This window comes from Plecotus auritus, assembly GCF_963455305.1.
Source record: "Plecotus auritus genome assembly, chromosome: 3".
NCBI lineage: Eukaryota > Metazoa > Chordata > Mammalia > Chiroptera > Vespertilionidae > Plecotus > Plecotus auritus.
This window is the reverse complement of record NC_137772.1, coordinates 93587997-93604325: the sequence shown is the minus strand read 5'-3', so window position 1 is coordinate 93604325 and position 16329 is coordinate 93587997. Positions and strand designations below refer to the sequence as shown.

Genomic DNA, 16329 nt, shown 5'->3' with positions numbered 1-16329 from the left:
TTAGCCTTTTATTATATAGGATATACACTGAGTGGCCAGGTTATTATGCATTCAGAGATCATAATAATCTGGCCACTCAGTGTATATATATAGATTGGTAACAGCTTGGAAAGAGAGGAAAGGAGCAAGGTAAAGCAAAGAAACAAAATAGGAGTGGTAGCCACTTTGAAGATGAGTCGGAAAGAGAAGGAAAATTGTCATGTAAGGTAATAGAACAATAATCAGTTTAAATGCAATCCAGTTAACACTTAAAACAGTTTTAAGAATATTCTGATTAGCATTGTTCACGGTGGCCAAGACATGGAGATAGCCAAGGTGTCCTACAATAGAGGATTGGATAAAGAAGATGTGCTACATATATGTTATGGAATGCTACTCAGCCATAAGAAAAGATGAAATCCTGCCATTTGTAACCACATGAATGTACCTTGAGAATACTAGTATTGTACTAAGTGAAATAAGTCAGGCAGAAAAAGCTAAGAACTATATGATTTCACTCATATGTGGATATAAAACTTGAAACTCATAGACACAGACAACAACATGGTGGTTGCCAAAGGGAAGTAGGTAGGGTAATACATGATAACAGAAGATGATTTGACTTTGGTGGTGGGCACACAGTGCAATATACAGATCTTGTAACAAAGAAATGCACACTTGAAGCCTGTATGATCCTATTAACCAATGTCATCCCAATAAATTTGACTTCAAAAAAATTTAAAAATGAGTATGATGATAATATTAAAAAAAAAACAACCCATAAATAAACAGCCTAGCATGATTGGCTCAGTGGATAGAGCATTGGCTTGCGGACCTAAGAGTCCCAGTTTCAGTTTCAGTCAAGGGCACATAACCTCTGTTACATGCTCCTCCCCAGCTCAGACCCTGGTCAGGACTTGTGCAGGAGGCAGCCAATCAGTGTGCTTCTCTCACATCAGTATTTCTCTCTGTCTTTCTTCCACTCTCTGTAAAAATCAATGGGAAAAATATCCTCGGGTGAGGATTAAAAAAAAAACACCAAAAAAACCCAAAAACCACAAATGAATCATTTAAATGTGTTACTTTATAGAGGTATGTTTGAAATATAATTTTTAAATTTTCTTTAATTTCATTATTTAAAATGCATTCCTGTACATTTTTTAAAAAAATATTTTTGTTGATTTCAAACAGGAAGGGAGAGATAGAAACATCAATGATGAGAGAGAATCATTGGTTGGCTGCCTCCTGCATACCCCCTATTAGGGATCAAGCCCACAACCAAGGCATGTGCCCTTGACTAGAATTGAACCTGGAACCCTTCAGTCCCCTGGCCGATGCTCTATCCACTGAGCCAAACCAGCTAGAACTCCTGTACATTTTTTAAACAAGTGAGCAAGGTGTCTTGATATGAATGGGGACAGTCAAATGGAAACAGCAGTAATGCACAAGTGCTAGGCACTCCTCTATATAGAATTATTTATAAAAATATATTTTTATTGAGTTCAGAGAGAAAGAGAGAGGGAGAGAGATAGAAACATCAATAATGAGAGTCATTGATTGGTTGCCTCCTGCATGCCCCCTAGTGGGGATCAAGCCCGCAACCCCAGCATGTGCCCTGACCAAAGTCGAAATGTGACCTCCTGGTTCATGGGTCGATGCTCAATCACTGAGCCACACCGGCCGGGCTACATATAATTCTTAATAGTTCATAGGAAGCATTCATCAAAAATGAAAGTCATACCCTGGCCAGGTGTCTCAGTTGGTTGGAGTATTGTCCCATACACCAAAAGGTTGTGAGTTTCATTCCTAGGTTGTGGGTTCAATCCCTGGTCAGGGCGCATACTGGAGGCAACCAATTCCCCCTCACATTGATGATTCTCTCTCCCTTCCTTTCTCTCCAAATTTCAATAAAAACATATCCTTGATTGAAGATTTAAAAAAATGAAAATGAGTGTACATAAAAGGCAAATATAAAAGTTCTTGCACATGGAATATTTTTTTAGAATGCTAGCTAAAGATTCATAATCCTGGTATGTGGAATCCCAAATATACTACTAGTAGTTAAAGATACCTGTAATATTTGTTTATCTGATTCCATCAACTGAAATGACTTTTTCTGTTCCGTTTTAGGTGTGAGCACTTTCGATCCATGTTTCAGTCTTATTGGAATGAGGACATGAAAGAAGTGATAGAAATAGACCAGTTTTCTTACCCAGTGTATCGTGCCTTTCTTCAATTCCTCTACACAGACACAGTGGACCTGCCACCTGAAGATGCTATAGGTACTCAGCCACATTGGGACTGGGCACATCACATGGTCAGAAATATAGCTCCTCATCTTCTTACAGTATTGAAACATAAAGAGTTTCAGCTTTATTGGCTTTTGAAAATATTTGAAGTAAATATCTTTAAAAATAATATCGTATAGTTATCCTAATATATAAAAACCCAGGGTCTGTAATGACCGAAGGCTCGACCGAATGCCAGGATGCGTGCGCAGCAGGCTCCGGTGGGCGGGGACTGGTGAGCGAGCTGAACTGCTGACCTCTTGGGGAGAGAGAGAGGCGGGGCTGATCAGCGGCTACCACGGCTGCTGGCAAGGCCCCGAGAGAGAGAGAGAGAGAGAGAGAGAGAGAGAGAGAGAGGATCAGACCCTGCTTCTCTCTCTTGGGGCCTCGGCAGCAGCCATGCCTCTCTCTCTCCGAGAGATCAGCAGTTCAGCTCGCTTGCCAGCAGCCTGGGATGGCTATTGATCAGGCCTTCCTCTCTGATCAGGCCTGGAGATAGGCCCAGAGACACTGATGGGCATAGAAACTGACCAATCAGAACCACATCTGGGTGAACTGCGAGGAGCCAATGGCTGCCTAGGAGGCAGAGCTTTTGACGCTGACTGGCATAGAAACTGACCAATCAGAACCAAATCTGAGTGAACTGCATGGAGCCAATGGCTGCCTAGGAGGGGGAGCTTTTGATGCTGACTGGCATAGAAACCGACCAATCAGAACCTAATCTGGGTGAACTGCAAAGGCAGAACCTAAGGTGAGGGCTGAGAAGTGGTTTTAAGGGCAACAGCTGTTTGGTGTAAGGTGTAAGAAAGCAATTCAATTTTTTAATGACCAATTTGGCAGAATAGTGCATATGGCTGGCTCTCAGTCCAGATATAAGGATTATGTATTTTTGTCTGCCAAGAGCATCTCCTCCTGAAGAAAAAGGTTTTTCCCCCCATTTAAGCAATCCTATCCTATATAATTAGACCAGGTCAACCAGCCATCTTTCGGACGTTCGACTTCCTTCCAGACAATGCTATGGTGGTGGGGGCCAAGGCAGAGGCAGTTAGGGGTGATCAGGCTGGCAGGGTAGGGCAGTTGGGGGCGAGATCAGGCCGGCAGGTGGTTAGGGGCAATCAGGCCGGCAGGGGAGGGCAATTGGGGGCGATCAGGCCAGCAGGGGAGGGCAGTTAGGGGCAATCAGGCAGGCAGGCAGAGGCAGTTAGGGGCGATCAGGCAGGCAGGCAGGTGAGAGGTTAGGAGCCAGTGGTCCCAGATTGCAAGAGGGATGTCTGACTGCTTAGAATCAGGCCTAAACCGGCAGTTGGACATTCCCCAAGGGGTCCCTGATTGAAGAGGGTGCAGGCTGGGCTGAGGGACCCCCCTCCCCCGTGCATGAATTTCATGCACCAGGCCACTAGTGGTTAATAATTTTGGACATAAAATAAGTCCAAAATTATTTTATGGACTTATTTTAATTTTTTAATACTAAAGTATAACTTGATAATGGATTTAACATGTCGTTTTGGAAACAAAATGAGTGGAAAATTTCCTTTTTTGCCTTTCTCTGTACTGTAGAAGAAATTGTATAAAGTAGTAGAAGTGATGTTTGGGGAGTTGGGGAGGTAAGGAGTAACAAAGAGAACTTACTTAATAAAATTCAAGTATTATTGACTAAGAAACTTCTGACTTACCTACATTACTCTGTGCACCAGAAATGAAAGAAATTACATATACATATATGTATATATGTTTAAATTATGGCACATTATCGTAAACTTTATTAAAACTGCTGTACTTTTAATTTTTAGGTCTTTTGGATTTGGCGACATCTTACTGTGAAAACAGACTGAAAAAACTTTGTCAGCACATTATCAAGCAAGGAATCACTGTGGAGAATGCCTTTTCATTATTCTCTGCTGCAGTCAGATACGATGCAGAGGTAATGTAAAACCACAAACAGAAACTCAAACCACCCCTAAGTCCCTGTATGCCCCTTTCTGTCTTTTTTCTCACTTCAAGAAGGATCATGATGAGTAACTTCCTTTCTCCTTAGGAATCAATGAAGTGACTGATCCCTGAACAATGAAATCTGGCCTTGCTTCTTTTTTTTCTATTCTTAGTTTCAAAATTGTTATTTCTCTCTTTTTCTTTTTAACTAAGATAAGAAATTGAGGTCCCAGCAGTTGTATTGCTGGTTGGAATATGAAGTGCACACCTAATTGGACTAACAAACCACATATTTCAGTTCAAGTATTTCTCAAGGTCAGCATATATATTTTTTTCTAGACCACTTTGCTGTTCCCCGCTCTACCCTGTTATAAGCCATGGATGCCATATGATTTATATCTTCATATGCTCTGAAATTCTATCATTGTCTAACTATAACACAGTTATTCATATGTTAAGAACTTGCTCTGGAATTCTTTTTGTCTATTTTTTATTTACACTGGATTGAATTCTTAATTTTGGGATTCATGGATCTCTTAAGAGTGTGATTGAAAGGCTTTGGAGTCTGACATTTTGTATTTATGTGCATTTTCTTGAAGTGAAGAACCATAGCTCCTCATGAGCAGGAACTGGGTCTTACTCATCTGTGCATCCTGTGGTGCCTGGCACATAGTAGGCTCTGGGTGATAAATGTTCGTTGAACCACCCAAAGGGAGCTTTAGGTAGGGATGCTTAGTGAACTAAAGGTTGGTATGGTTGGTTTTACAAATTCACAGGGAATATAGAGAGCAGTAGCTTTGTAGTTCATGATGTCTAGTTAAGATCTCCACCCTAAAGAGCACAATTTGTCTAGTATTGTAAGTAATCTATTATCATATTATGAGACAGAATACCTGGTACCAGGGAATTTACCAAACACCTGCAAGGATCTGCAGCTATGGCCTTGGAGAGGTGGAGGATGGCTTCCTCCTTATCACACTTAGGGACTGAAGTGCACCATTATGTCTTGTGTTTTCAAAATGTATCCTATTTTTATTTGAGATTATGTTACTATTATAAATATTTGATAAGGTCAAATATAGCTGACTTTCTCTGTAGCCTTTTCGACAGATGGAATAATGATCAAAAGATATTTTTAATAGAAAATGGAAGTATAGTTTTTTCTCCTACCTTTTCTCTGATACTATGGAGCTGCTTCTTCTTTTTTTTTTTTAAATATATATTTTATTGATTTTTTTACAGAGAGGAAAGGAGAGGGACAGAGAGTTAGAAACATCGATGAGAGAGAAACATCGATCAGCTGCCTCCTGCACACCCCCCACTGGGGATGTGCCCGCAACCCAGGTACATGCCCTTGACCAGAATCGAACCTGGGACCCTTCAGTCCACAGGCCGACGCTCTATCCACTGAGCCAAACCGATCAGGGCTGGAGCTTCTTTATTAGAAATGCTGTTTCCTTAGATTTAATTTCCACTCGATGATATAATTTTAAATTGCCAGTGTCTATTCTCTCCATTTTGTGATTGATTTTAGAATCTTGTCTGTGTCTCTACATACTCCTCCCCATTGCTAATGAGTTCCACATTTTGGGGGTGGGATCTTGCTGACTAAAACCATCTGGACAGAGGCAAACATTTCGGTTCTAGTTGCTGAAACTTTCTTCCTCACTTCTAGCTAACATGTACCCCAGAAAGTTTATAGGAAAGTCTTACGTTAGCTGATCATTTTCTTGACTAGTTTTTTTCTCAATTAAATATAAACACATTAAAAATAAAAATGACATCAAATACATACCTACCAACAAGTGAATCTAAAAATCAAGTGAATAAAAAATCTGAAGAACAGAATGGACTGGTGAATATAATAGAATCAGGGACATAGAAAGGGAGTGGACTGACAATTCTCAGGGGGAAAGGGGTGTGAGGGGTGCGGGAAGAGATTGGACAAAAATCTTACACCTATGGTAAGGGCATGGGGTGGGGTGGGGAATCAGGTGGAGGGGAGCTATGGGGGGGGGCGGGGAAAAGAACACCTGTAATAATCTGAACAATAAAGATTTATTTAAAAAAATAAAAATAAAATGAAACCCATTATTTGAGACCACAAATGCATGGGACCTCCCAGAGTCTGCCACAATATGGGCATGTAGTTAGTATTAAAAAATATACATTGAGTTAAATTCATGAATGAATGTATTTGAAACATGTAATCATGAAGATGTGCTTATTAAAAAACTTTAAAAAAACATAAAAATATAACACATTCGGTATAGAAAAATTGTAAAATAGAGAGGACACAAAAATAAAAAGAATCACCCTCTTTTCTCCCTGTGTGATCTACAATAATAATTTGCTTTTGTGGATAGTTACTGCTGTGTTGCTGACAATTACCTGAAAGAGAAGTTGGGGTGCTTCACTGGACTGGAAAAAGTTTAGCTAAATCAGAAAGCAGGTCTAATTAAGCAAGTTTACCTATATATATAAGAGGCTAAGTTGACTCGCGCATGTGCGATACATATAAAGCTCTCACACGCGTGTGTTTCAATCTGTCATTGTCGATCGTGAATTTGGTTGACACTTTTATTATAGAGAAAGGGCAAACAGCGATATTAAAATACCTCTTTTAATTAATTTCCTTTCAATGTGCATGAATCTGTGCACTGGGACACTAGTACAAATATAACACATTCAATATGGAAAAATTATAAAATAGAGAGGGACAAAAAATAAAAAGAATCACTTCTTTGGTGGTTTTTTGTTGTTGTTGTTCTGATAGGAGTTAAATAATTGACAAATTTACTTCTAATTTTTATTTTCTTAATGTTACTGAATGTAGTAAACAAATAAATGAAGTCTTTAGAATATAAAAATAAAACCCACTTACTATATCTGTTAGTTGATGGGAAGCTACTACTAAGACATTGAAATTAGCTGTAAAAACTGTTATTTTCACAAGCTCAACTAGATGCCTTTGCCTTCATTCTGTGGGTTGAAATGCTAGAAAGATAGAGACCACCTGCTTCTTCTGTTTCTTCCCTTTTCTGTAAAAGTTTTTAGTGTTCCTCCATACACCCTTTGACAAGATAATCTTTAAGCAAATGTGCACACATAAAAGCAACAAAAATGTATTGACTCACTACTTATGAAGAGTTTTTAAAATTAACTAACTATTGTGGAGTCCTTTCATTATGAATGAAACTTTCTATAAAGTAAAGAGGGACTTTGAGAAGGAGCACTTAAGTATTCCTCTAGCATAAATCTGAATAAATATTGACATCAAGGGAGAAAATGTGAGTAAAACATTGTCTTGAGGTACTTCTGTGTCACATTATAAAAAATTTGAAATGTTTATACTGTTTCAGAAAATTTTTTTTGCATTTTAATTTATTAAGGTATTACATATGTGTCCTCATCCTCCCATTACCTTCCCAACCCCACCCCCCACTAATGCCCTCACCCCCCTGTTGTCTGTGTCCATTGGTTAGGCTTATATGCATGCATACAAGTCCTTTGGTTGATCTCTTCCCCCTTACCCCCACCCTCCCCTACCTTCCCTCTGAGGTTTGACAGTCTGATCAATGCTTCTCTGTCTCTGGATCTGTTTTTGTTCATCAGTTTATGTTGTTCATTATGTTTCAGGAAATTTTTGTTTTCTATTATATTTGAACTTTAGGAGGAACAATTGGGAAGTATTATTTGTTTAATAAGATTAGAGAATTTTCCAGAAAATCCTACCTGTTGAGTAATTTATATCTTAGAATTTTGTTTTTGTTGGGAAGCCATAAATATGAGCCCAGAAATGTAATTCCAAAAGTGTTTTGGGATGTGAGTATTGGAAAACTTCATGCTAAAATCAGATGGTCAGCATTTTTTTTTCTTCTTTCTGAGGGCCAAATTACAAGCTTTCTATGACCAGTAGACTGTAAAATATTTGTGGGTTAATGAGAGAAAGTACCTTTCTCTATTTTTCCCATATGCTAAGATATTTAAATACATTCTTAAAAAAAAACCCACTTCAATCTGAAATATTTTGTACTTGATACAGTATAAAATGAATTCTAGACTTACAGTTTAGGGGCTTTGTTTGACAATTATTTTAACAAGTTTGGACAGTTAGTTATGATTCGCCATCTCTTGTCATCTGCGTGTGTGTCAAGGGTGGCTTGTGACATGAAGGCAGCCTTTCTTACTGTGGCCAATTGCCCTTCCACAGGAAGTCTTAGCATTCAGCTGTTTTAGTTTGGGTATGTTAGGACTAGATAACTCCATCAAATACATTTGCATTTTTAAGATGTTGATATTAATCCCTGGCTAGGTAGCTCAGTTAGTTGGTTGGAGCGTCATGCTGATATGCCATGGTTGTAGGTTCGATTCCCAGTCAGGGCACATACAAGAATCAACCAGTGAATGTATAAATAGGTGGAACAACAAATTGTTGTTTCTCTCTGTCTCTCTCTCTCTCAAATCATAAAACATTTTTTAAGTTGATATTAAGACCATCAATTCTCTTGTTTTGTTACTAAAGAAAATCTCTGGGAAGGAAAAAACAACAACTTGTTGTTTGATATGTACTAGTATAGTGACTGAAATAATTAAATCAAATATTTAAAAATTTGGAATGAAATTATAAATGATTTCAGTATAACAGTTTTTAATTTTGATCTTCCTTGCTAATTACAACAAATCAGATGTTTTATGTTTTTTGCCTTTATAATAATTTCACCACAAGATGTCATAAACATGGACTTCAGTTCTAAAATGCTAGCAATAATACTGTATTAGATTTTACATCTCACACTTCCCTATTCAATGGGCCTTGAGAAAACTCTTTCATTCTGTGCTTGTCCTTCTTGGAAAGGTTTTATTTAAAGCCCAGCAATCCTGTTATAGTTGACTAGTGACCCGGTGCACAAAATTCATGCACATTAAAAGGGAATTAATTAGAGGAAGTATTTTAATATTGCTGTTTGCCCTTTCTCTATAATAGAAGTGTCAGAGATGAAAGAAACTTAGTAAAATGTTTATGAAAATCTTCCTCCTGTCAGAGTCTGGGGTGTGCCACGGGAACCAGAGTCAAGTCCCTGCCCACCCACGTGCACCTTGAAATCGTGCAAGACCCAGCCCCAGCCAGCCCCACCCCCATTGGGCTAGATCAAGACCCAGCCGGCCCTACCCCTGTCAAGCCCCACTGGGTGGGGTGCACGGCCTCAGGTCACCTGGCCCGCTGGGGGGGTGGGGGCAGCCTTAGGTCCCCCAGGCCAAGGCAGGGGGCACACCTTGAGGTCCCCATCAAGCCCCACCGGGCGGGGGGTGCAGCCTCAGGTCCTCCGGCCCAGTGCCAGGGCAGGGGGGTGCAGCCTGAGGTTCCCCAGCCCAGCACTGGGGTGGGGAGCGCAGCCTGAGGTCCCCCGGCCCGGTGCCAGGGCAGGGGGCATGGTCTGAGGTCCGCCGGCTTTGGGGGCACGACCTGAGGTCCCGTCAAGTCCATCAGGCAGGGGCACAGCCTCAGGTCCCCTGCCCCAGCCCAGCGCCACACAGCCTCAGATCCCTGCTGATTGCTCGTTAAGGCTTGTTAGGGGAACTCGCCTCTGCTGTGGGCACAGCTATCTTGTGTTACGGGATCCCCACCTCTGCTGTGGGCGCAGCCATCTTGTGTTATGGAATCCCTGCCTCCGTGGTGGGCACAGCCATCTTGTTATGGTGTGATGGTCAATTTGCATATTCCCTCTTTATTAGATAGGATATATTGATTGGGTAAGAGTCGCATTTTCTTTTTTAAGCAATTGAAGATCTGATCATTTGCAGAATGTGCTGAACAGATCATGTAGATTCTTATAGTATTTAAGAATTATCAGAAAGATGTTTATCTAATTCACACATCTAAGGCAAACTGGTTCAGGGCATTGGTTGCTCAATGAATTCGCTTGACTATGCCACTCTGATTCATGCAAATGAATTTGCATGTTCCAGTTTCTCTTTCCAAGTGCTTTCAATGCTTCCTTTTCCATAGATCTGCCTTCACCAAGGTTCAATTAGTTTCTTAAACAATGCATATTTAGATTATTTTCAGTATTCTCTAGTTAGACTTTTCTTTTTAAGCCTCACCTGAGGGTATTTTTCCATTGCTTTTAGATAGAGGGAGGGAAGGAAGGGAGGAAGGGAGGGTGAGAGGGATAGAAGGAGGGAAGGAGGGGGAGAGAGAGGGAGGGGGGAAAGGAGGAGGGAGGTGTGTCTGCAGGCTGCCTCCTGCACTCTCCTGGATTGGGGCTGGAGAATGAACCTGCAGCCCAGGTACTAGTACTAGTATGTGCTCTTAACCTGGAATGGAACCTGCCACCTTTCCGTGCACGGAACCAATGCTCTAACCACGGAGCCCTACCAGCCAGGGCCCTAGTTAGACTTTTGTTTGAAACTGTTAAACATTTGCTGAATATTGAGAAATCTCACCAATTCAAAGGCAGTTTGATAGAACTATTTTTATTGATATATGAACGGATTTGTAATTAGAAGCACAGTTTGCATTCTTTTTTTTTTTAATGTTTCTATTGATGAGAGAGAGAGAGAGAGAGAGAGAGAGAGAGAGAGAGAGAGAGAGAAACATCCATCTGCTGCCTCCTGCATGTCCCCTACTGGGGATTGAGCCCACAAACTGGGCATGTGCCCTGACCGGGAATCAAACGTGACCTCCTGGTTCACAAGTCAACACTCAACCACTGAGTAACACTGACTGGGCTTCTTTTCCTTTGAATTTGAAGTTATATAATTAAAACTTAATATTTAAAGATCCTTATCTGATATATTACATGGTTTGAACAACTTTCTTGCTTATGACTGGCTACTTCTTCCTAAGTTATGGGTAAACTAGTTTTCTATTTTTTATAAATAAGATCAAAGTATAACTTACCTTCCTGTGGAATAATTTAGTCCCTAGAGCTATTTATTAACCTTTGGGTTATAAAATACCAAGAGTAGTGCTTTTTCTTTAATATTAATGTGAGAGAGAATGTTTTATATAGTTTAGCATTTTAGTTTACTGTAATACACAGAGCATTCAGTTGCACGTTTATTCAACCCACTTGGTATCTCTTATTAAAAATATGGGTTCAGAGATTGTGCTAACATTTTAAATGCATTTTGAATTATCTAGAAAACTCTGGCAGTGGCTGGCTGGTACACATTAGATGGACTTTATCTCCTACTGGTTATATTCCTGGAGGGGAGTATCCTTCTTTCAGTGGAGACAGAGGGCTCCTCAGGATAAAGGGTCTTTATTTGCAGAGGTCTGCACTGAGAGAGCAAAAGAGGTGTGTGTCCATATGTTTGTGTGAGTCCTTCCCCGTTTTGCCTAAAATTCTCATTTCATGGTTGCTGGAAACGTGAAGTCAAGACTGTACTGTTTAAATGTTGTTGAGTTCCTGATTTGATAGGACCCTGAGTACCTTCATAGTATCCAGCCAAGTGATAAAAATCAAGCTATTTGTGATAAGAGTTATTAGTAGGATTTGCTTTTATATACTTAGTCTTGGTATATATTCCTGGTACCTCATTGATTTAATATATGTTCCAACATACAAAGGAACAAACAACATTAGAGTCTTGCTGGGGATGACAGGATGTGTTAGGCAGAAATCAATTTTTAAATTGTTCTGGTTTACCATTTGTATATGTTTACTTTCCTGAATGGTGGTGGTTGGTGACTTCCATTTGTCTGACTGAAAATCCAATCTCTGAATATTCTTTCTGTTAACCATCTAAGAAATTGGTGTGGTGGAAGTTGCGTATTATTCTTGAAGGCATTTGTATTTAGGAGAGCATGAAAGTGAATTTAAGGTCCTTGGAAATTTTTTTTAATGTGTCACTTTAGGTTGACTACACCTCTTCAACACTTTTCTAATTCTTAAAGTCTCTCATTAAACTAAATAACCCATATCTTAATTATTTTCTCTGACTTCTTGAATGTGGTAAAACATGATAGGGACTAAAGTTGCTTAGCTTTTTAAAATCATGTCGTCAAGTATGACTAGACTATTTGATAACCATGAGGAAACTTTCCCTCATGGACTGTGTGTGTGCATGTGGGTATGTTTTGCAGAGTCAAATGAGATAGGGAGTCATTGCTTTTACTGTGTTGTGAGTAAATAGTACGTGGTTTTCTGACACCTGCCTGTGGTCACTTGTTTGCCTAATTTGAGGTTTCTGGACTCAGCTATCTTTTCTGGGGGAGGGGGAGGTACTTGGGGTGAATGTTTTGGAGAGAAGTAATCCAATCAAGGTTAATTTAAAAAGGCCTCTTCTTGTTTTTATTTTTGTTGTGTGTGTCCAGGATTTAGAAGAATTCTGCTTTAAGTTTTGCATCAATCATTTGACAGAAGTTACACAGACTGCAGCATTTTGGCAAATGGATGGCCCTCTGCTAAAGGAATTCATTGCTAAAGCCAGTAAATGTGGAGCCTTTAAGAACTGAAGCCAAGGCTGCTGGGTTATGTGTGAGTGCTCTGGGGCACTGGTGATGGTGTGTCTTTTGTGCTTACTGGTGATATGCTGCAGGTAAAAACCATCAGGTTGTCTCTTTTCATATCTGAGACACAGTTCTCTGTGTAGGAATATATGAAGGATATATGGCTTTTCCTGAACTTACTTTAAACATCTGTTTCCAGACATGTATATTTTAAATGTGACTATCGGTTTGTCCGGAACACTATAAAAGGGTGAAAGTTTAGCTGGTTGTTTTTTTGTCTTTCATTAGAGGAATTTATGAACTTGGAAAGGGGAAGTTTGTGGCAATTCTCCTGGCTCACATATCAACAATCTGTTTGACACTAGGAGTGGGGATAGTTTGTGAATTGTGAGTTAGACATAGAGGCCCCAGCATGAATTAAAGATGCTGACTTTGGGGCTTATTGAATTGCAGCATTAGTTGCTAGTTCAACTGCCTTACTGTGAAGGATTAGCTGAGATATTTTGAGGCTTTTATTTTGTGTTTGCACTATTGATGGACTTTTCTTAACTTCATGGTATATGAAAATAATACTAAATTTAATATGAGTTAAATCTATTGAAATTATAATTATGTAAAGATAAATTTCTAGATTAGCCAAGCTTTCTCTTAAGACTTAAGCACATAAAGATTAGTAATTTAGAACTGTCTGTGAAAAGTTGATAATGAAAGAAACTTGGACAAAGGTGAATGTTTTATAAATTAGAATCTCCACTACTATTTAACGATGTTTTATTTTATTAAGATAAAATTTGAGAACTCGAGTTTAAATTGCCCCTCCTCCATACACACTTTTCCCCCTATAAAAATGACATACTCAATATACTCTTGCCTTCCTAAATTGTGGCTTGCTAAATCATCAGTTCTGCTACATGTGACTCAAAGAAAAGGTTCTTAAAACCAACTCACAGGATTTAATGGAATTCGTTTTATCTCTTACCTAGGCCAAATCCATCACCAATTTGCTTATTTGAAACTTCACCAGCTTTTATTTTTGGTTTTCCTCTCCTTTTAATTGTGTTAGGTCTAATATTTAGCACAATTGGACCTTGAAAAAGGATCAAACTTATGGGATTTTTTGTTTTGTTTTTGGGGGTCTGCTTAATGAAGTGTGATTTGGAAGGTAAGAATATTCACCTCTGAGTTTTGTCGTGTTAGTTGAATTTGCTTTAAGAACAGCCTTCTGTTCTGCCCTCCAATCCACAGACTCATTTCCATTTGTGGGAGTTCTCTTAGAAAATTCTGTTTCCTACCTAGAAGGTCCTCCCATCTGAACTTGGAGCCTAAATACATTTTCAGATCCAAATCAACAAGAGGGTGAAGAGATGCAGCAGCTATTATTTTTAGCAGTGTTTATAAGTGTGTGTGTAGCAGGGAGTGAGGGCCCGACGCTAGACATTCATTGGCAGGTAAAATATATACAAATCTAGAAGTCCCAGCCCCCTTTTCTTGACCATGTTGCTAGTAATTAAAGTCCAGTGATTAGGTTAGAATTAGTTCTGTAACATGATAGAATTTTTCTTACTAGGTTGATAATACATATTAATTTGATTATTAGGATGGATAGTGTTTGTAACAATCACTCTTCTGTAGGCTTATTTTGATCTGGACAAAACATGAACTTCAGTATGTTTACTATTGCTCTTACTTGAAAAAAGAACTATGAAAAGCACAAATTAAAGTAGTGGGTCCATTTCCATACATGGTTCATTCATTGAACAAATATTTGTGAAGAACCACTTCTCATATTACTGAGTAATTTGTGTATGTATGTAGTAAGAGAACAGGAATAAGTCCCTCAAAATAGTTTGAGTATCTTTTTTAAAAAATATATACTTATTTTTCTACTTGGTTTTGTTGTTAATCATAGAGATGAAAACTATTCTTTGAATTGCTTTTTTCATCTGATGTAATAATGAAAGCCAAAGTATTCATATTTCCTAAAATAGCCCTAAATGTACTGTTGATCTCTTACTGGAACAATGTTTGATACTCTAATGTACAGGTTGTATTTATGTAATGTTTAGAATGACATATTAATAAAGTTGTCTGTTAAGAGGCATGTAGTTTTCCACCACCCCCCTCAAAAGTCAGTAACATGCAGCCGTTACAAGGAAATTCTGACACATGCTGCCACTTGGATGAACCTTGGACGACATGCTAGGTTCAACAAGCCAGTCGCCAAAGGACAAGGACTGTATGGTTCCACTTACGTGAAGTACCTCGTCACTTTCAGAGACAGAAAGTGGCTTGTGGTTGCCAGGGACTCCAGAGAGGAGGAAATGGGGAGTCACAGTTACAGAGTTGCAGTTGTGCTAGTTGAAAAGAGTTCTGTGGATGGACAGTGGTGGGGGTAGCAAAACAATGTGAATGTACTTAATGCTACAGAACTGTGCACTTAAACATAGTTAACATGGTAAATTTTACATATAATTTGCAGCAACTTAAAAAAATCTGTACTATGAGTCTTAGCAGGTATCAGGCTAAAAAAGATACCACTATGAACATGTGTCAGCTGCTGCTTAACTGCACACAAACCCCTAAAATCCTTTGATTTTATTCCTGCTGAAAGATAATACAGTTGAACTGTCACAGCAGAAAAATGTATCTGAATCCTTTGGGGTACTTGTAAGTGAAGGGAAAGACATAAATAGTCCCTGCCCCCTAGGAAAGTATACATTATAGGAAAGGTTTAGGAGTTAACACAATAACATATCTGTAAACAGCTTTTCGTGATAGAAAAAGCCTAAGAGACTTAATATGCGAAGCATATCTGAAGTTTGTGCAGTATGAGGGAAAACATAAGTGTCCTTTTAGCTTATTTCCAAAACAGGTGGCACAAGCAAAGGCTTGCTTACAGGTGGGAGCTGATGAGCCTTCCAGAGCCTGACATAAGCAAGTCTGGGTCCGGTAGGTGGAAATTCTGGCAAGGGGAGGATGTGTGTATGTGAGAACATTTATTTCCCATGGTGCCAAGCACCATGCCCTGTGCTGCACATACATTTTTTTTTCATGCCCACATTTTGTACCATAAGGTAGGCAGGATTGGGCTGAGATAGATTAAACAATTTGATCCAAGTTTTTCAGCACTGAATGATACAGCTAAAGTACAAAACCAGGTCTAGGTTTGCCTGACATTTGCTTATTTTATGACTGCAAAACACAAGCTGCATTGTGCCAAAGTAGTCTTGTGTATGACAGATTAAATGTGAAAATAAAGGGGACACACACAAAGGTTTTCTTTAAAATAAAGATCATGAAGTCAAAACTATTACTCAGATAAACTTTGCTATAGGATGTAGTATTGTTGCATCGCAAATCAGCGAGCTGGACAAGAGCCTTAATGAGCCCATTAGTTAGGAGTCATCTTTATTGCGCGCAGGTTCAGAGTAGATTACCTCTGGCAAATTCTGAACACAGGAGGGAGTATTTCCTTTTTATATCCTTCTAGTTCTTTGCGTAAGTTATTTTTGTAGACAGCTTGTAACCTTGAGTACATAACATATCTAGCAAACACCTGTCATATCTATGCAGACACCTGTAACCTTGAGTATCATATCTATACAGGCACCTGGCATCAATATCAGCGTATCAGTTCCTTATGTTAGATGGCTAGCTTGCAAGGTCAGACAAGTT

The 16329-nt window shown here is 39.2% G+C and overlaps 1 protein-coding gene across 7 annotated transcripts in view; it reads left to right on the top strand.

The window, feature by feature from the left end:
* RCBTB1 (RCC1 and BTB domain containing protein 1) overlaps positions 1-16329 on the top strand; it is an 83616-nt gene that overhangs the window by 63174 nt on the left and 4113 nt on the right. For 5 of the 7 annotated variants that reach the window (XM_080661919.1, XM_080661918.1, XM_080661920.1 and 2 more), the window contains 3 exons: positions 2110-2261; positions 4058-4188; positions 12520-14754. In XM_080661919.1, the coding sequence (XP_080518045.1) occupies positions 2110-2261; positions 4058-4188; positions 12520-12660 (424 nt within the window). In that variant the 3' untranslated portion in view covers positions 12661-14754. Of the gene's footprint in view, positions 1-2109; positions 2262-4057; positions 4189-12519; positions 14755-16329 lie in introns of those variants that run through there. The other 2 variants (XR_013960214.1, XM_080661923.1) reach the window with 2 other exon arrangements.